Source organism: Heteronotia binoei, chromosome 9 (genome assembly GCF_032191835.1).
Source record: "Heteronotia binoei isolate CCM8104 ecotype False Entrance Well chromosome 9, APGP_CSIRO_Hbin_v1, whole genome shotgun sequence".
Taxonomy (NCBI): Eukaryota; Metazoa; Chordata; class Lepidosauria; order Squamata; family Gekkonidae; genus Heteronotia; species Heteronotia binoei.
In genome coordinates, this window is record NC_083231.1 from 7660017 (window position 1) to 7680337 (window position 20321).

Here is a 20321-nt window from a genome sequence, read left to right on the forward strand (position 1 = left end):
ATTTTACTTTCAAAAATAGACACACATATAACGTGACGTATTCATGTAGAACAAAGTAGGAGTCAACTGCACCTTTAAGACCAACAAAGTTTTATTCGGAATGCCCACTTGGGGTTATATTCATGTAGGGACATTTAAGTTATTGTGAACAGACTTCAAGAAGGTCTGCTCGCTACAGCTCCAAGCCCAGGTAAGAAAGAGAAGAGAGGTCCTATATAAGATGAGAAAAAGAAGGCAGCTAACAGCCAACGAGGCTCAACGTGTAACCCATGAGAATTCTCTTAGCCCTTTCCCTCCCGGATCCTCTGGCACGCGGAGTTAACAATGTCCAGCATGTCCTTGGGGAGGAACCAGCAGTTGGTGCAGAGCAGCTCCATCAGGCAGAGGGCTTGCAGGAATGTGTGGGCAGCTGTGGGGGATGGTGATGAAAGGAAGGCTCGTCAGCAGGGGAAGAATGCAGAGGGTGGAAAGGGAGGTGGGCGTAGGGATGCTAGACATTCTCCGCTTGGGGCCTTCCAAAATTGAACTGGTTCTGGTTTCAACGCCGGGAATATCAAGTTATATGAGCAGGGAGGGCAAGGCTTTGATGATGAGGGCTTCAGACTGGGAACCCAGGAATGCTCCTAGGGTTGGGTCCCACCACAGTTCCTCCTTAGCCTGTCAGTACCTGTGCCTACCGGGGTGTAACAACCCATAGGCGTAAAGTACGTGGGGGGGGCTTCAGCCCCCTTCCCGGATTTTCCCACCCGGGGCTAAGCCCCCACTGGGCAATCAACACAGGACCTGGGGCTTCAAAGGCATGAATGGATTTTTTCCCTCTGAGCTTCAAAGTCAGTGAATGACTTTATGACTTTACAACCCAAGCTTAGCTCCTTAGAAATGCTAATTGAGCTACTGCTTCTCTTGCCTTGAAAATCTCATGAGGTGGAAAATACGATGAACCAATCAGCCTTGGATAGGGCAGCAATTGCCAAGATAATAGTGACACTCCTTCCCCTCCACTTTTAATGCACCAACAGTCAGACTGCAGGCTCTTTGGTGGACAGTGTCCCCTCTAAGCTGAGTTAGCGTGAGCTACTCACAGATTTTTAGCCTCCAGCTCACACATTTTTGTCTTAGCTCAGTAAAAATGGCCCTAGAGCACAATAATTTATGCAGTAGCTCACAACTTTAATGCCAGTAGCTCACAGAGTTTTTGCTCACAAGACTCTGCAGCTTAGAGGGAACATTGGTGGTGAATTCAAAATACTTGCTTGGTTCCAATTTACATTTGGGGGGAAAGTGAGATTGAGTGTGGCCATGAAGATCTGAGGTCTTTAAGAACAAATTTGAGGCCAGTGGCACCTTTAAGAACCAACCAAGTTTTATTCTGGGCATCAGCTTTTGTGTGCATGTACACTGTTTCATTTAGATTGCACACACACTTATTTTATCTGACATGAACCTTTTTTTTTGCTATTAATTATTGGTCTTATTGATTGTTTTGCTGCTCTTGGTTTTATGACGTGAGCCATCCTGAGCCCATTTTGTGGGGAGGGCAGGATACGTTGAATACATGAAATGAAATGAAAGTTTGGTTTCTGAGTATAAGTGAAAACTGAATGATTTAGGTGTCAAGCCCCGGTATCAGCAGCAGCTGTAAACTGTAGCATATACTGAGCTCAGTTGGTGACAGCCAGTTTGGTGCAGTAGTTAAGTGCACGGACTCTTATCTGGGAGAACCGGGTTTGATTCCGCACTCCTCCACTTGCAGCTGCTGGAATGGCCTTGGGTCAATCATCACTTTTGTAGGAGTTGTCTTTGAAAGGGCAACTGCTGTAAGAGCTCTCTTAGCCCAACCTACCTCAAAGGTGTCTGTTGGGGGCGGGGGGGGGGGGGGAAGGTAAAGGAGATTGTGCTTCGGGGTTATCAGAAAACAGCGGGGGGAAGGGAAATGTTCCCCTAAAGCTTTTCTGTATTGCCTTTTACTGTCAAATTTGTGACCATTAGTTTGTCCTCTGCGGATGATATGTATATTTGCAGATCTTAAAGTGACTATTCTAAAAGTGAATTTCAAAAACAGGACACAGCAAGAGACCTCTGAGATACCACTATAACCACTGGCCAACTCCCACCTTTTTCTCGGTTTGGCCCGGTCCATGGGCATTGTTGGGGGGGGGTGCTCCCTAAATTTATGGGGAGGGAGCTTCTCTATAAATTCATAGGTAGTGATAATGGAGGCCCCTCCCTGTGATGTCACTGGCTCCTCCCTATTATGTCATTGAATCAAATGTCCCTGGCTGGGCCCCAGCCCAGCCCCCCTGGGGAAATTGAAAAGTCTCCGCCCCTGTAACAACCTCTAGTGCCCTCCTGTTTGGGGTCTCTCCCAGGGTGGGTTTGATTTAAATCACTAGTCAGTAAGACTTGCTTTAAATCATAGTTTTCTACGTAAAGACTCATTTTTGCTGGTATAACCTTAATATTCACAATTAGATGAAGATTTCATTTTTAGAATAACTGCTCATATTAGTTTTACAGTTATATTAAAAATATTGATTTTTAAATACTATTAGAAACACATTATAGATAGGCAATTATGAAATGATTGCGAGGTGAATTATCTCCAGTTTAATAGATTAATCATTCGTATCTGAACAACTTTTCTGCTGTACTTCTGGAGTATTCTCAAAAAGTTTCACTTTCGTTTCTACTGCCTGCCCCTCCCTCCTCACACTTCAGTTTCTTCTTGCGCAAATCTATTCCACTCCAAGCAGTCTTTTTCTATTCATTGAACTTTTTGAAACTTAGCACTTAAGGGGTTGATTCTGTGTGCATAGGTTTGTAGAACAATGAGATTAAGGTCTTTTCCTCAACTGTTCATTTTATAACATTTGTGCTGTGTAGAAGAGGCATGCCATCTCTGCAGAAACAAATTAAAGTTTTGAGAACTGCAAAACCAAGCATCTGTGTTCTGTGATAATGTCTTGTAGACGGAGAAACTGCCCAGTAATCCTACAGAAACCCCTGGAAGAGCATGACATTGTGAATGGATGAATAGAATTTATTGCCAAAAAATTTAAACATCGCATGAATATACAGCCTTATTACGCTTCACAATTAAAAAGTAATCCTTGTTTCATGATGGAATAACCTTTGGACGATAATATATTTTCCTCAAAAAGCTTTTTATTTAAAAAATCCGATTTAAATTTTTAAAAATCCGATTTTTTTTATTTAAAAAAAAATCATTGATTTTTATTCACCCTGGTCACTCCTGGCTCAGCACTTCAGTCCAAGTCAGCTGGGGATGTCCTGACCAGCCTTTGGAGAGCCAGTTTGGTGTAGTGGTTAAGTGTGCGGACTCTTATCTGGGAGAACCGGGTTTGATTCCCCACTCCTCCACTTGCACCTGCTGGAATGGCCTTGGGTCAACCATAGCTCTGGCAGAGGTTGTCCTTGAAAGGGCAGCTGCTGTGAGAGCCCTCTCCAGCCCCACCCACCTCACAGGGTGTCTGTTGTGGGGGAGGAAGGTAAAGGAGATTGTGAGCCGCTCTGAGACTCTTTGGAGTGGAGGGCGGGATATAAATCCAATATCTTCATCTACCTCACAGGGTGTCTGTTGTGGGGGAGGAAGGGAAAGGAGATTGTGAGCCGCTCTGAGACTCTTTGGAGCGGAGGGCGGGATATAAATCCAATATCTTCATCTACCTCACAGGGTGTCTGTTGTGGGGGAGGAAGGGAAAGGAGATTGTGAGCCCCTCTGAGACTCTTCGGAGTGGAGGGTGGGATATAAATCCAATATCTTCATCTACCTCACAGGGTGTCTGTTGTGGGGGAGGAAGGGAAAGGAGATTGTGAGCCGCTCTGAGACTCTTTGGAGTGGAGGGCGGGATATAAATCCAATATCTTCATCCACCTCACAGGGTGTCTGTTGTGGGGGAGGAAGGGAAAGGAGATTGTGAGCCCCTCTGAGACTCTTCGGAGTGGAGGGTGGGATATAAATCCAATATCTTCATCTACCTCACATGGTGTCTGTTGTGGGGGAGGAAGGGAAAGGAGATTGTGAGCCGCTCTGAGACTCTTCGGAGTGGAGGGCAGGATATAAATCCAATATCTTCATCTACCTCACAGGGTGTCTGTTGTGGGGGAGGAAGGGAAAGGAGATTGTGAGCCCCTCTGAGACTCTTCGGAGTGGAGGGTGGGATATAAATCCAATATCTTCATCTTCCTCACAGGGTGTCTGTTGTGGGGGAGGAAGGGAAAGGAGATTGTGAGCCGCTCTGAGACTCTTCGGAGTGGAGGGCGGGATATAAATCCAATATCTTCATCTTCCTCACAGGGTGTCTGTTGTGGGGGAGGAAGGGAAAGGAGATTGTGAGCCGCTCTGAGACTCTTTGGAGCGGAGGGCGGGATATAAATCCAATATCTTCTTCTTCTTTGCCCTGCGCCCTCCACACCTGCTGCACGTGCCATGCCTCGGTCACTGGATTCACTTGCCTCTGGTTCCTTGGGGCACCCAGGCCAGCCTGCCTCTGAGCTGCCTGCCTCCGTGTCCACTTGCCCCTGCTGCACCACCTTCCCACTGCCTCTGGCCTCCCCCTTCTTGTGACTGGCTGGGTTTTGAAGACCCTCATCTAGGGTTGCCAATCTCTAGGTGGAGGCAGGGGATCCCCTGGTTTAGAGGCCCTCCCCCTGCTTTAGGGTCATCAGAAAGCGGGGGTGGGGGGAGGAAAATGGCTGCTGGCACTCCCGTTATTCCCTATGGAGACCGATTCCTATAGAGTATAACGGAGAATTGATCTGTGGGTATCTGGGGCTATCCATTATTTCCAGTGGAGGGAAGGCATTGAAAAGGAGCCGAGTCCCTTTAAATGTGACGGCCACAACTCTCTTTGGAGTTCAGTGATGCTTGTCACACCCTCGCTCCTGGCTCCGCCCCAAAGTCTCCTGGCTCCACCTCCAAAGTTTCCTGGCTCCACCCCCAAAGTCCCCAGATATGTCTTGAATTGGACTTGGCAACCCTACTTCCTTCCATAGGAAATAATGAAGGATAGGGGCACCTTCTTTTGGGGCTCATAGAATGGGACCCCCTGGTCCAATCATTTTGAAACTTGGGAGATACTTTGGGGAGAGGCACTAGATACTATACTGAAAATTTGGTGCCTCTACCTCAAAAAACAGCTCCCCCAGAGCCCCCGAAACCTCCAGATCAATTCCTCATTATACCCTATGAGAATCAATCTCCACATAGAGGATAATGCTCCCCCCCCCCATTTCTGGTGACTCTGAAGGGGATTGGCCTCTCTACTCACGAGTTGCTGCCAACTTCTTCAAAGTAACACAGACACACCATCCCAAGAGGAAGTCTTTCATCAGCGACTGAAGCCTCCGGAGGTAGAAACGCACATGGTCAAGACTTCCCAAGGAGATGCTACCCGGCAGCCGGAGAGGATGCAAGGACTACAAGTCCCAGAATGCACCTCGCGAAGGGAGGCCGGACTGGAGCAAATAGCAGGCCGGCGGTGGGCGGGTCTTTGTTTTTTTGTTTTTTATTAATAAAAAGCTTTATTAATATAAACTTCAAGGTACAAGTATGAAAATGCATCGGCAGATGTGTAACATGTACCCATATACAACAGGAAGATGGATATAAACAAAGTTAGTTATTAAAATCCAGGTTACAACAACAGTTGACATGACATCAGTATAGCATGATATGGGTCATTAGGACTTTTGCTGTCCTTTGAGACCTTGTCAATAAAGGGACGCCATTTATACACAAAGTCCAGAGAAGCAGATTGGGAGGTGTTACGAGGATCTAAGTCATGAGTGAGTTTATCTAAGACAAAGTAGTCCCACAGCTTTAGCCACCATGCCTGCCTTGATGGAGGTGGGCGGGTCTTTGTGACCCGGAGGAAGGGAGAAGCCTGAAGCCAGGCAGGGAAAGAGACACGGCGCCGTTCCACCCCCACCCTGCTATCAGATTTTTAGAGAGTGGGGGATTAGGCTGCTAATCCAGGGGTCCCCCGGCAGGGCGGGGGGGGCGGGGTTGGGAAGCCTAGAAGGAAGACATTTAAAAAGGTGTATGGTTCCTTTAAATGTGATGGCCAGAACTCCCTTGGAGTTCAATTATGCTTGTCACACCCTTGTTCCTGGCTCCGCCCCGATGTCTCCTGGCTCCACCCCCAAAGTCCCTAGATATTTCTTGAATTGGACTTGGCAACCCTATTTGACCTACATATAGTTGTTAGTTTTATTCTGGCTTTCTTGTATTTCCAAATAAAAGAGGTCAGCTCTTGTTGCCAAGACTTCAGCATAAATGAGGAATATATGGATTGTTAACTGAGCACTTATCTGTATCCTTGCTGTCTGCCATGTTGATACTTCAGGGCCCACTTCACAGCTCCCTTGGAATCCAAAAATACAAAGTCCAGCCAGTAGAAGGGGCAGAACAGCAAAGTCAAAAGGGTTTGTAGAATCTTTCGGGATCAAGTGCCGTGTTCTACTGGAGAAAGTTTTCCTTCCAGACGTTTCGTTCTCAGCTGCGGAGAACATCCTCAGTGGCGTTGCAGCCGGAGCAGGCGCTCAGACCTTCTTGGCTGCTGTGCATCGAATGGGGCCAGGGCTGCTGGGGAGCTGCACTTGATCCCGAAAGATTCTACAAATCCTAATGATGTTACCAGCTGTGAAAACCTGAAATCTTTGATAAAGTCAAAAGGCAGCCACAACTATACACAGTCCGATCTGACTGCAAAGGTCAACATGTGCAGAAATGACCTACTCCTGGTCAGCAGAGAACACAGCCAGCAGAGTCTTCAAAACAGAAACCTAGAATATAAACTTTTAAGATCCTAATTAGCAGCTAAGCAACAGCACTCCTCTTGGGTAGTTGCAGGCCTTGACCTCTGTCTTCTGCACTGTGATTGATTACTATTGCTCTCCCAGCAGGCAGGGCTTTCTGTAGCACTTTTTGGATTTGTCAGGCGTTCTCTATCATGGGAAATAAGCTATTGACTGTTGCGAATTTGGTGATGATCCCTTATTGAGATTTATCGCTATTTTGACATCGCCCCTCCAAGTAGAGCAACATCTTCAGTTAACCTCCAGTTTCCCTTTCTCTACACTGTGCACTGAACGACAGCGATGTTCACCGAAGACCCAGAAAAAGCTGGACTTTCAGGTGGACTCTTGAAATTAGAGGTGCCATGTTGCCCAGTAAGCCAGGCATTTCCACTCATCTCAATCAGTGCCAGGGTAGCCTGTTAGGTGAACAGGGACAAAAGAGAGATATGCAGGAGAAGAAGAATTGAAGCTGGAGGTGCCGCGAGGGGGAGCCGCTCTATTCCCTGCCACAACTGCCCACAGGAGGTGGTGACAAGAACATTGGCAGAAAGAACAGAATGGAAAGACAGCAGGGAGGATCTAGGTTGCTGGAATGAAGAGGAGCTCTTTGTCCCATGCTCAGTGCCATTTAGAGAATCACAGATTAGGTGTTTCCATGTTTGAGTGAGGAGATCAGATATTTTGGTAACATGAACTCCATTATTCCCTCTGGCCAAGCCGGCTCTCCGTTATTCCTCACAGGCAAGTGCACTTTTAATTCGTCCCTATCGGAGATGATGCATTATCTATTGTAAATCATATACTGTGTAAGGGCAATAGCTCTCCATGCTGGGCATATTTCTTGAGAGAAGCTGTGGACCCCACTATTTCCAGTAGTCAAATGTGTTCTCCCTTATTGCCTATTGAAAAATTTGGTCTAAAGTACCCCCAGAGAAAAAGTAATCTCCATTATTCCCTATGGGCAGGTGTGTATAGTCTATGGGCAAGGGGTATCCTTAGGCCAAGCTTAATTTCCCTTTTCCCCTAAGGTTAGTGTGGTCCCCATTATTCCCTATGGGCAGGTGTGCTTTCTCTATGGGCAAGCGTGTATAGGCTATGGGCAAGGCGTATCCTTAGGCCAAGCTCAATTTCCCTTTTTCCCTATGGTGAAATGTGGTCCCCAATATTCCCTATGGGCAGGTGTGCTTTGTCTATGGGCAGGAAAGGAAAGGTCCCCTGTGCAAGCACCAGTCGTTTCTGACTCTATGGTGCTGTTGCTTTCACAACATTTTCACGGCAGACTTTTTACGGGGTGGTTTGCCATTGCCTTCCCCAGTCATCTGCACTTTCCCCCCAGCAAGCTGGGTACTCATTTTACCCACCTCGGAAGGATGGAAGGCCGAGTCAACCTTGGGCCGGCTACTTGAACCCAGCTTCCGCCAGACTCGAACTCAGGTCGTGAGCAGAGAGTTCAGACCACAGTACTGCAGTACTGCTGCTTTACCACTCTGTGCCACAGGGCCACTACTAGTCTATGGGCAAGGGGTGTCCTTAGGTCAAGTTTAATTTCCCTTTTTCCCTATGGTGAAATGGGGTCCCCATTATTCCCTGTGGGCAGGTGTGCTTTCTCTATGGGCAGGCGCTGTTCTGAGTTTTAGTACCTCCCGTTTTTAGAAGTGTCACTGGATGCTCTGCTGCAACTTTGGTGCCTCTATCTAAAAAAACAGCTCCCCCATAGCCCCAGAGAACTGTTGATCAGTTTTCCATTATCCCTGGGAATTGGTCTCCATAGGAAATAATGAAGTGCACCCAGTAGACATCCCCCCCCCCCCGCTTTCTGATGACCCTGAAGGGGGCCGGGAAGGCCTCCAAACCAGGGGATTCCTGCCCCCACCTGGGGGTTTGGCAACCCTAAAAGATGCTGACGCAAAGCCTGCATAACGTGCAAAGTCCCCAATAAAGATGCTGAAGCAAAGTCTGCATAACTGAGGCTGCGAGTCGAGGTGTATTTGCAGCATGGTCCTTAAACAGTTAAAACTTGCACCCGCCCCCCTCCCTCCCTCAGGGCGGGATTCTACCGGAGGGCGGGGCGAAAGTTGCTATCGTCCAATCAGAAACCTAGACTCTTCCCCTTTTTCCCTTGCGAGCTACCCTCCCAAAATGGCGTCCAAACCGGAGCCCACAGTACGAACAAGGAAACGCTCTAGGACGGCCAAGTCTACGGTGCAGGCCCCTCCTTTCCCTCATGACGCTCTAAGCCTGCGTCCCGGCGGTTTGTCGACAGCGCGCCTGCGCACTAGTGCCCTCCGGCCTCTAGGCGGTTGCCATGGCTGCCGGCTTGAGCGGGATGTTCGGAAACCAGGGCCCGGGCCCTCCGCCTCCTCCGCCGCCGCCCCCGCCTCCCCCTCCGGTCGCCCCCGGCGGGCCAGGCCCTGCGGGCCTCCTGCCCCTCAACCCCGCTGGGGCGCGGGCTCCCAACGGCACCCTGGTGGATGAGCTGGAGGCCTCCTTCGAGGTAGGCGCGGCGGGGAGGGGAGGGCAGGGGGGCTCGAAGGCCTTCCCAGAATTGCATGGCCGGCCAGCCCCACCAAGCTCTATGGCTTGCGTGATTGCCCGGAACCGGAAGTTGTGCCATGATGACGCTCTAGGGCATTTGGTCTGTGTCCATTTCGTCCAGCTTGCAGGGATGCCAGCCTCCAGGGGCGGCCTGGGGAGCGCCTAGAATTCGGCCGAGGCAGCTCGCAGGATTTTAGCCTCCAGCTGACACGTTTCTGTCTTAGCTCAAGGAGGAGGGCCCCAGAGCACAATAATTGATGCACTCTAATGCCAAAGTTGAATTTTTGCTCACAAAACTCTGCAGCTTAGAGGGAATATTGCTACAGACTACTCGCTTGAAAAAATGGAGGGCGGAAGAAGAAGACCATGGTATTAGATTTATAGCCCGTCCAATACTCTGAATCTCAGAGCGGTCACAAGCTCCTTTACCTTCTGCCCCCCCCCCCAAGAGACACCCTGTGAGGTGGGTGGGCCTGAGAGAGCTTTTTTTTACAGCACCTGCCCTTTTCAAGGACAACTCCTGCAATAGCTATGGCTGACCCAAGGCCATTCCAGCAGCTGCAAGCGGAGGAGTGGGGAATCAAACCCGGTTCTCCCAGATAAGAGAGCTCTGACTGACCCAAGGCCATTCTAGTGGTGCAAGTGGAGGAGTAGGGAATCAAACCCAGTTCTCCCAGATAAGAGAGCTATGGCTGACCCAAGGCCATTCTAGCTGCTGCAAGTGGAGGAGTGGGGAATCAACCCCAGTTCTCCCAGATAAGAGAGCTCTGGCTGACCCAAGTCCATGCCAGCAGCTGCAATTGGAGGAGTGGGGAATTAAATCCGGTTCTCCCAGATAACAGAGCTCTGGCTAACCCAAGGCCATGCCAGCAGGTGCAAGTGGAGGAGTGGGGAATCAAACCCAGTTCTTCCAGATAAGAGAGCTCTGGCTGACCCAAGGCCATGCCAGCAGCTGCAAGTGGAGGAGTGGGGAATCAAACCCAGTTCTCCCAGATAAGAGAGCTATGGCTGACCCAAGACCATTCCAGCAGCTGCAAGCGGAGGAGTGGGGAATCCAACCCGTTTCTCCAAGATAAGAGAGCTCTGGCTGACCCAAGGCCATGCCAGCAGCTGCAAGTGGAGGAATGGGGAATCAAACCCGGTTCTCCCAGATAAGAGAGCTATGGCTGACCCAAGGCCATTCCAGCAGCTGCAAGCGGAGGAGTGGGGAATCCAACCCGTTTCTCCCAGATAAGAGAGCTATGGCTGACCCAAGGCCATGCCAGCAGCTGCAAGTGGAGGAGTGGGGAATCAAACCCGGTTCTCCCAGATAAGAGAGCTCTGGCTGACCCAAGGCCATTCCAGCAGCTGCAAGTGGAGGAGTGGGGAATCAAACCCGGTTCTCCCAGATAAGAGAGCTCTGGCTGACCCAAGGTCATTCCAGCAGCTGCAAGTGGAGGAGTGGGGAATTAAACCCGGTTCTCCCAGATAAGAGAGCTATGGCTGACCCAAGGCCATGCCAGCAGCTGCAAGTGGAGGAGTGGGGAATCAAACCCGGTTCTCCCAGATAAGAGAGCTCTGGCTGACCCAAGGCCATTCCAGCAGCTGCAAGTGGAGAAGTGGGGAATCAAACCCGGTTCTCCCAGATAAGAGAGCTCTGGCTGACCCAAGGCCATTCCAGCAGCTGCAATTGGAGGAGTGGGGAATCAAACCCGGTTCTCCCAGATAAGAGAGCTCTGGCTGACCCAAGGCCATTCCAGCAGCTGCAAGTGGAGGAGTGGGGAATCAAACCCGGTTCTCCCAGATAAGAGAGCTATGGCTGACCCAAGGCCATTCCAGCAGCTGCAAGTGGAGGAGTGGGGAATCAAACCCGGTTCTCCGAGATAAGAGAGCTCTGGCTGACCCAAGGCCATTCCAGCAGGTGCAAGTGGAGGAGTGGGGAATCAAACCCGGTTCTCCCAGATAAGAGAGCTCTGGCTGGCCCAAGGCCATTCCAGCAGCTGCAAGTGGAGGAGGGGGGAATCAAACCCGGTTCTCCCAGATAAGAGAGCTCTGGCTGGCCGAAGGCCATTCCAGCAGCTGAAAGTGGAGGAGTGGGGAATCACACCCGGTTCTCCCAGATAAGAGAGCTCTGGTTGACCCAAGGCCATTCCAGCAGCTGCAAGTGGAGGAGTGGGGAATCCAACCCGGTTCTCCCAGATAAGAGAGCTCTGGCTGACCCAAGGCCATGCCAGCAGCTGCAAGTGGAGGAATGGGGAATCAAACCCGGTTCTCCCAGATAAGAGAGCTATGGCTGACCCAAGGCCATTCCAGCAGCTGCAAGCGGAGGAGTGGGGAATCCAACCCGTTTCTCCCAGATAAGAGAGCTATGGCTGACCCAAGGCCATGCCAGCAGCTGCAAGTGGAGGAGTGGGGAATCAAACCCGGTTCTCCCAGATAAGAGAGCTCTGGCTGACCCAAGGCCATTCCAGCAGCTGCAAGTGGAGGAGGGGGGAATCAAACCCGGTTCTCCCAGATAAGAGAGCTATGGCTGACCCAAGGCCATTCCAGCAGCTGCAAGCGGAGGAGTGGGGAATCCAACCCGTTTCTCCCAGATAAGAGAGCTATGGCTGACCCAAGGCCATGCCAGCAGCTGCAAGTGGAGGAGTGGGGAATCAAACCCGGTTCTCCCAGATAAGAGAGCTATGGCTGACCCAAGGCCATTCCAGCAGGTGCAAGTGGAGGAGTGGGGAATCAAACCCGGTTCTTCCAGATAAGAGTCTGCGCACAATCACTACACTGAACTCTGTGGCATTGCACCCCACCGAGGTCACTGTCCTCCCCAGGCTCCTTCCCCAGCTCTTCAGGAACCTCCAAGGATTGTGGGCTTTCCAGAGACTCTTGGCTGTATTTCCTCCCTTTTTACCCTTTTCAAAGGTGAAACCCTCCCCACCCCCGGTTCCGCTCCTCTGAAATTCATTCTTATGTATAGAACTGGTCATACTTGTTCCCACCAAAAGAACAAGCAAATATGCATTCCTTTTATGGTTATGTTTTTAGTCATAATTGGGACTAAGCTTGAGTCCAAGACGACTGGAGAAAGGTAGGCTTAAAATGCTCCAAACCAAGGCGGTCTTTTGTAAATTGTACGCCAGAATACACATACGATCATTTGTCTTTAGAGTTGTCAGTCTTGATTGTGTGAAATCTTTCACTTTTGAACTGTTCAATTTGAACACCAATTAGCCTGATCTAAGGCTTGACTGATATATGCAGCAGAAGACATGGTAATAAGGTGGCAGTGTCGTGAGGTACCAGAATGCACAGTGGAGAAACTGTTTCTCAAAGCGCAGAGAGTTCCTGTACATTAATAATTGCCTGTCGATGGACAACTAATATGCATTAGTTTTAATTGTACTTTTTTTAACGTTGTGGCAGCATTTGACTATTTAAATAAGACCCTGTACCATCTCATCTGCAGCTGGAAGCCCATGCTGAAGCCTCAGGATCCAACCACCAGAATTCTGCTGCTTTTGTAGACCCAAGTTTCAGGCAAAATGTTCATGATTTCCGTTTTGTTTTGCTGTGCTCTGACTTGGCTGGCCTAGGCTAGCTCAGTCTTCTCAAACCTCGGAAGCTTAAGCAGGGCTGGCTTTGGTCAGTAGCTGGATGGGCGACCAAGAAAGTCCCGGGTCATGAGGCAGAAGCAAGCAATGGCAAACCAGCTCAGAATCGCTCTTGTCCTGGAAACCCTATGGCAGGGGTCCTCAAACTTTTTAAATAGGGGGCCAGTTCACTGTCCCTCAGACTGTTGGAGGGCCGGACTGCCATTACTGTACAAGGCCGTGGGCCATCAGTTCTCCGTCTTCTGCATCTCTCTCCCTTCCCCACACCACACACCCCGGCCTGGGAACTCACCTCACCTCGATATCACCTCACACTCTGTCTCCGCCGCCTCAGCCCAGTGCCAGAAGTGTGCGTTGCTAACGCGAGTTTAGGTCGAACGTCACTTCCGGTCTGATTTTGCCATAACCCAGCGGGCCGCATAAACATCCTCAGCGGGCCGCATCTGGCCCACGGGCCGTAGCTTGAGGACCCCTGCCCTACGGGGTTGCCATAAGTTAACTGTGATTTCAGTAGGCAGCCATGTTGGTCTGAAGCAATAGAACAAAGCAGTGGACAAGTGCGCCTTTAAGACCAACTAAGGTTTATTCAGAATGGAAGCTGAAGAGCATACGAAAGCTTCCATTCTGAATAAAACTTAGTTGGTCTTAAAGGTGCACTTGTCTGCTACTTTGTTCTATTAACTGTGATTTGTTGGCAAAACAAAACAAAAAAAATACCGCTTTATGAGATTTACTTCCCTGAACACAGATTAATCAAACGGTTTGTGTCCTTGGTGATGTTTGCAACAAGCAAGAATAGTTTTGCAGAACAGTACCCAGTGCACACGTTGTTGATAATTGATGCAAAACATCTCTTTGTGGCCAAGTTCTCTGTTGTACAAAAGTGGGTTGTGTGAGGTTTCTAGTGACTTCTCGCTGGAGCTGCCACCCTGTTATCTCTGTTGACTAATCATATGAATTTGGAATTGGTGAATTAATTGACTTACTGCCCACAGGAATAAAGTACAGTAATAGCTCCAGAGAACAAAGCAAAAACATTTACACCTGTATATGCTGTAGCGGCCACCATCCAAAGAGGCATTCTCTCCAGTTTAAGTGCAAAGGGAAATGCCCTTCTGGGATAGTGCTTGCCATCTCCAGTTTTGGTAAAGACTTGAATTCAAAAATATACTTTAAAAAACCTGGCTGCCAGAATAAATTGGTGTACCTGTCTAAATTTCCAAAATATTTTTAATCGGTCAACCTCATCGGTGAATCGGCTATATTTTGAAACCCTACTCATCATCGCCAAGAGAATAGCTGTCGCTTGCAATCGCCTTCCTTACCTCTACTGACAAAAGTCACCTTGCGAGGTAGATGGGGCTGAGAGAGTTCAAAGAGAACTTTGACTGGCCCAAGGTCACCCAGCAGGCTTCATGTGGAGGAGGAATGGGGGAACCAGGCCAGATTAGAGTCCACTGCTCTTAACTACGGCACCACGCTGACTTTAGTGTTTTATTCTATATTTTTTCTGATCATGTAGGCTTGCTTTGCTTCCCTTGTGAGTCAAGATTATGTCAATGGAACAGACCAAGAAGAAATTAGAACTGGTAAGCATGTGTGCCGGTCTTTATTGGCTATAGGGATTGCTAGGATTGGAAAATCATTCATTTTGGCTGCCTCAGTGTTCACAGATTTTGATATACCTGGAGCACCTTCTTCCTGAAGAGGCATATTTCACTGTATGCTCAGGAGAACAGATATTTTCCCCAGCCGTTGGGTGGGCGTTGTCCCTCAATCGTCCAGTGAATATTGCCATGGGCGATCCCATTCACTTAGGTGTCAGGGTTGGGGACTGCTGTTTTTTTGTGTGATTCATGGATTTTTCCATGTCTGTCACCTGAGCTGACCCAAGAAATCCTGGTGGCACATGGCGTATCTTTACTGTACATTGGAATGATGTCCATGCCCATTTTCCCTCAAGAGAGGAGTGAGCGATGCCTCGCTGTTCGAAGGGGCATCCAGCAGTGGATTCATCCGAAACTCTGGCTAAGCATCATGAAAGCACTTCAGTCCCTCCGGCTGCACCTAGGTTGGAGATTGCCAGACCAGGCTGTGCTCTTGCTTTCCCATCATTTGAACCTTTTGAAATATGGCACTATATTTTCTCTACAAGTAGTGGTATCATACTATGCAGTTGTGTTCAAAAACTGAAATCCTGGAGGGCTTTGGAAGTAAAACTTAGAATCATAGAGTTGGAAGGGACCTCCAGGGTCATCTAGTCCAACCCCCTGCACAATGCAGGAAACTTCCCCTAAATTCACAGGATCTTCATTGCTGCCAGATGGCCATCTAACCTCTGTTTAAAAGCCTCCAAGGGAGGAGAGCCCACCACCTCCCGAGGAAGCCTGTTCCACTGAGAAATCGCTCTAACGGTCAGGAAGTTCTTCCTAATGTTGAGCCGGAAACTCTTGATTTAATTTCAACCCATTGCTTCTGGTCCTACCTTCCAGGGCCACAGAAAACAATTCAACGCCATCCTCTATATGACAGCCCTTCAAGGACTTGGAGATGGTGATCCTATCACCTCTCAGCCGCCTCCTCTCCAGGGTAAACATCCCCAGCTCCTTCAATCTTTCCTCATTGGACTTGGTCTCCAGACCACTCACCTTTCTTAAAGTACTCTCCGCATATTGTGTATTTAAAAAAAAGGTAGTTCCCTGTGCAAGCACCAGTCGTTTCCGACTCTGGGGTGACGTTGCTTTCACGTTTTCACGGCAGCCTTTTTTTACGGGGTGGTTTGCCATTGCCTTCCCCAGTCATCTACACTTTCCCCCCAGCAAGCTGGGTGCTCATTTGACCTACCTCGGAAGGATGGAAGGCTGAGTCAACCTCGAGCTGGCTACCTGAACCCAGCTTCCGCTGGGATCGAACTCAGGTTGTGAGCAGAGCTTAGGACTGCAGTATGCAGATGCTAAATAGAGACCTCTAGTTCTTTCTGCGCTCATGGTCTACCCCTCAGCTGTTATATTTTTAAAGTTGTGTCATCTCCACGTGACATGTTTTTAAGTGCTAACATTTCACTAAGCGCTAATACGTTGGCCCTTAAGTTATTTTGTAACTGGGTTGCTTTGTAAATGTGTTTGTCTGGAGGTTTCCTTGCAAACAGTTTTAAAATCCTGTTCCTCTGCCTGTACATTAGGTGTCGACCAGTGCATTCAGAAGTTTTTGGATGTTGCCAGACAAACAGAATGCTTCTTCCTGCAAAAAAGGTTACAGCTCAGTGTCCAGAAACCAGAGCAAGTCATTAAAGAGGTAAGATGCAACTTTTAATTTATCTCCTTGTAAATCTGGCTTAATTCTGCGGGTGGTTTCAGTGGAACATCGTTTTGCAGAAGATGTTCAAAATTAGAACTCTAGCCTTTCTGAAGTCATTGGATGTAAACTCATTGAAGCTGAGGTGTTAATTCATTCAAGGAAGTTGATATAGCACAGAGGCATTTAGAACAGAAGTCCCCAGCCCCCGGTCTGTGGATCGGTCCCAGTCTGTGGCCTGTTAGCAACCGGGCCATGAGTTGTATAATAATTTCATTATATATTACAATGGAAGAAGAAGACGACGACATTGGATTTATATACTGCCCTCCACTCTGAACCTCAGAGTGGCTTATAATCGCCTTTATCTTCCTCCCCACCCTGTAAGGTGGGTGGGGCTGAGAGAGCTCTCCCAGAAACTGCCCTTTCAAGGACATCTCTGCCAGAGCTATGGCTGACCCACGGCCATTCCAGCAGCTGCAAGTGGAGGAGTGGGGAATCAAACCCGGTTCTCCCAGATAAGAGAGCTCTGGCTGACCCAAGGCCATTCCAGCAGCTGCAAGTGGAGGAGTGGGGAATCAAACGTGGTTCTCCCAGATAAGAGAGCTCTGGCTGACCCACGGCCATTCCAGCAGCTGCAAGTGGAGGAGTGGGGTTATCTGAGGTTATCTTAGGACTGCAGTATGCAGCAGATAAGAACCTCTTATCAGCAGATAAGAACCTCAGATAAGAACCTCTTATCTGAGGTTCTCCCAGATAAGAGTCCGCACACATAACCACTGCACAAAATTAATAGAAATAAAGTGCACAATTGTGTCATCCTGAAACCATTGTGCACTCCCCACCCCAGGCTGTGGAAAAATTGTCTTCCACAAAACTGGTCCCTGGTGCCAAAAAGGTTGGAGACCGCTGGTTTAGAGAACTTGAGGTATTTCAGCTTACTTTGTTTACAGATTGACCTGTCAATGAGGTTTTTTTCGCTTAAAAAATCTTAACAGTATGCAAACAATGGGCACATCCACAAACCTATTGCCCTTTCACCACACCCCCTCCAGCCTAGAAATAGCAGCTCTCCAGCAGCCCTGGCCTCACTCAATGCACAGCAGCCAAGAAGGTCAGAACGCCTGCTCCGGCTGCAACGCCACTGAGGATGTTCTCCGCAGCTGAGAACGAAACGTCTGGAAGGAAAACTTTCTCCAGTAGAACATGGCACTTGAGCCCAAAAGATTCTACAAACCCTAATGGATTGAGATTGTTCATTTTTGCAGCAGTTTGGAACTATCAACAGAGAGATTTGTGTTGCGCTGGAAATTTAATTGGTTTAAATTAGTTTGACTCGAAGAGCATATTTTTCACAATTCCATTTAAAGCAATGAAAAAGCATTGTCAGCAATACTCCCTTTCCGCTTTGGAGTCTTGTGAGCAACAATTCTACTTAGTTAGCTCCTGGCATTCAAGTGGTGAGCTCCTGCATCAGTGAGTGTGCTCTGGGGTCATCCTTCCTGAGCTAAGACAAAAAGGTGTGAGCCGGAGGCTCAAAATCTGTGAGCTAGCTCATGCCAGCTCAGCTTAGAGGGAACACTGGTTATCAGCATTTTAGAACTCTGGATAGCTTAGGGAGCAATTTATATTTGAATGTCCTCTTATAGGAAAGCAATGCTTTAAAGCTATGGGGTTGTTCTGCCAGTAGATATAGTTGAGCAGTTAGTAAAGAAAGGACTAGCATCTCATTTGAGAGCTGATGTAGATTCATGGCTAAGAAACTAATCAGGGAGTCTGGAAGTTTCAGATTCATATTTCACCTCAACTACTGCTTAATTCGAGGAGTTAAGGCAAGGCAGCATTTCTCCGCTAGCTGTTCTCTGCTGTTCGCTCTTTTAATAACAACTTGGTCTGGCAGCATTTTCTGGTCAAGGCTACGTGTAATATATTCAGACGCATCCTCTTGTTGTTCTTCTACTTTTGTTAGCAACTGAGTTGAAGTTGGGTAAATGTACTTTGAAAGAAAGGTAATCAGAGCTCGGAAATAGATTGGTACGTTCCCTTTTGCAAGTACCGTGAGAGGCAGTAGTGTAGCGGCTGGAGTGCTGCGGATCTGAGAGACTCAGGGTGCATTCACACTACACTAATGTGCTTTACATCCGGATTTTTGCTGTTGTTAGCAAAACCTTTGGGGAGGGATGGTGGCTCAGTGGTAGAGCATCTGCTTGGTAAGCAGAAGGTCCCAGGTTCAATCACTGGCATCTCCAAAAAAAAAAAAAAAAGGGTCCAGGCAAAAAGGTGTGAAAAACCTCAGCTTGAGACCCTGGAGAGCCGCTGCCAATCTGAGTAGACAATACTGACTTTGATGGACCCAGGGTCTGATTCAGTATAAGGCAGCTTCATATGTTCATTAGTTAGTGTAGTGTGACTGTACCCCCAGGTTCAAATCCCCATTCTGCCATTGAAGGCACACACTCTCTTAAGAACATCACAAGAGCCCTCCTGGATCAGAGTAATAGCCCGTCTAGCCCAGCATCTGGTTTTCCCCAGTGGCCCAGCCCAACCTCCCAGCCCAACCTCTCTGCCTCACAGGGCTCTTGTGAGGATAAAATGGAGAAGGAACGGATGTAAACCGCTTTGGGTTCCCACTGGGCAGAAAGGCAGGATATCGATGAAGGAAATAAACACTTGGGAAAAGGGCTCATCTTTCCAGAAAACATCAGGTTTGCTGAAAGTCTGCTTCTGTTGCAGCCAGAATAGAAAACAGGTGGATGGTTGTCCATCAGAATCCTCTGAAGATAAGCACTGAGAGAGCCAATCTGGTGTAGGGATTAAGTGCACGGATTCCTATCTGGGAGAACCGGGTTTGATTCCCCACTCCTCCACTTGCACCTGCTGGAATGGCCTTGGGTCAGCCATAGCTATCGCAGGAGTTGTCCTTGAAAGGGCAGCTGCTGGGAGAGCCCTATCAACCACACCCGCCTCACAGGGTGTCTGTTGTGGGGGAGGAAGGTAAAGGAGATTGTGAGCTGCTCTGAGTCTGATTCAGGGAGAAGGGCAGGGTTTAAATCTGCAATCTTCTTCCATTTAGTGCAGATACTTCAGTACTTAAGACAGTAGAAAATATAGGAGAATGATGTGTTACAGAGAACTGTTTCTAGTGATAGAGTTGAATAAGTACCCAAGGCTTTAGAGAGACAGTTCCTGATTGTGTGTGCTGGTTTTTGTGTGCCTGCCTCTGATAGGATGTTTCGGAACTGAGGAATGAGCTGCAGAGGAAAGAAGCGCTGATCCAGAAGCACTTGGGGAAGCTGCGGCACTGGCATCAAGTGCTGGAAGACCTCAACGTGCAGCATAAAAAGCCGGCTGAAATGCCACAAGGACCTTTAGCTTACCTCGAGCAAGCTTCAGCAAATATCCCGGCGCCTCTTAAGCAGACATGAGCGAGAAAGCTCATTCTGCTCTTAGAACAGGATTTATACTTTTTGACCAAGTGATGTGGATCTTCTAAAAACCTTGTACAGTTTGTTGGGTATAATTAAAAAAAAAAACGTTCAGCAATATTGCTAAGGCCAAAAATGCCATTTGTCATCCAGGGAGTGGGCTTCTTTTTGTGTTTATCTGGCAAGGGGGAGAACATAAGAGAAGCCATGTTGGATCAGGCCAAAGGCCCATCCAGTCCAACGCTCTGTGTCACAGTGGCCAAAAAACCCAAGTGCCATCAGGAGACCCACCAGTGGGGCCAGGACACTAGAAGCCCCTCCCACTGTTGCCCTTCCCAAGCACAAGAATATGGAGCATCCCTGCCCCAGACAGAGAGTTCCAACGATAAGCTGTGGCTAATAGCCACTGATGGACTTCTGCTCCATATGCTTATCCAGTCTCCTGGAGAAATGAAAATGAAGCTACAACTTGTAGTGTAGATTGAAAGCACTGCTGCTTTGGGTGTTCAAATGCCTTCTACTAAATAGTAATCTGGAAGAACACCAGCAAGCTTCCATCTTAAATACTGCATGGGTGCACAGGGAAGGAGTCCCAAAAAAGAACAACTGAGAAGGAATTGCTCCTGGCTGAAATCACGTCCTCTGGTTCCTGAAAGTGCTG

At 48.5% G+C, this 20321-nt stretch overlaps 1 protein-coding gene across 1 annotated transcript; it reads left to right on the forward strand.

Moving 5' to 3' along the window:
- Window positions 1-9103: 9103 nt before the first annotated feature.
- Window positions 9104-19782, forward strand: MED28 (mediator complex subunit 28). The gene is made up of 4 exons (XM_060246202.1): window positions 9104-9316; window positions 14464-14530; window positions 16123-16235; window positions 19463-19782. Exons 1-4 carry the CDS (start codon window positions 9128-9130, stop codon window positions 19658-19660), a joined length of 567 nt encoding a protein of 188 aa, XP_060102185.1. The 5' UTR covers window positions 9104-9127; the 3' UTR covers window positions 19661-19782.
- The last annotated feature ends 539 nt before the right edge of the window (window positions 19783-20321 follow it).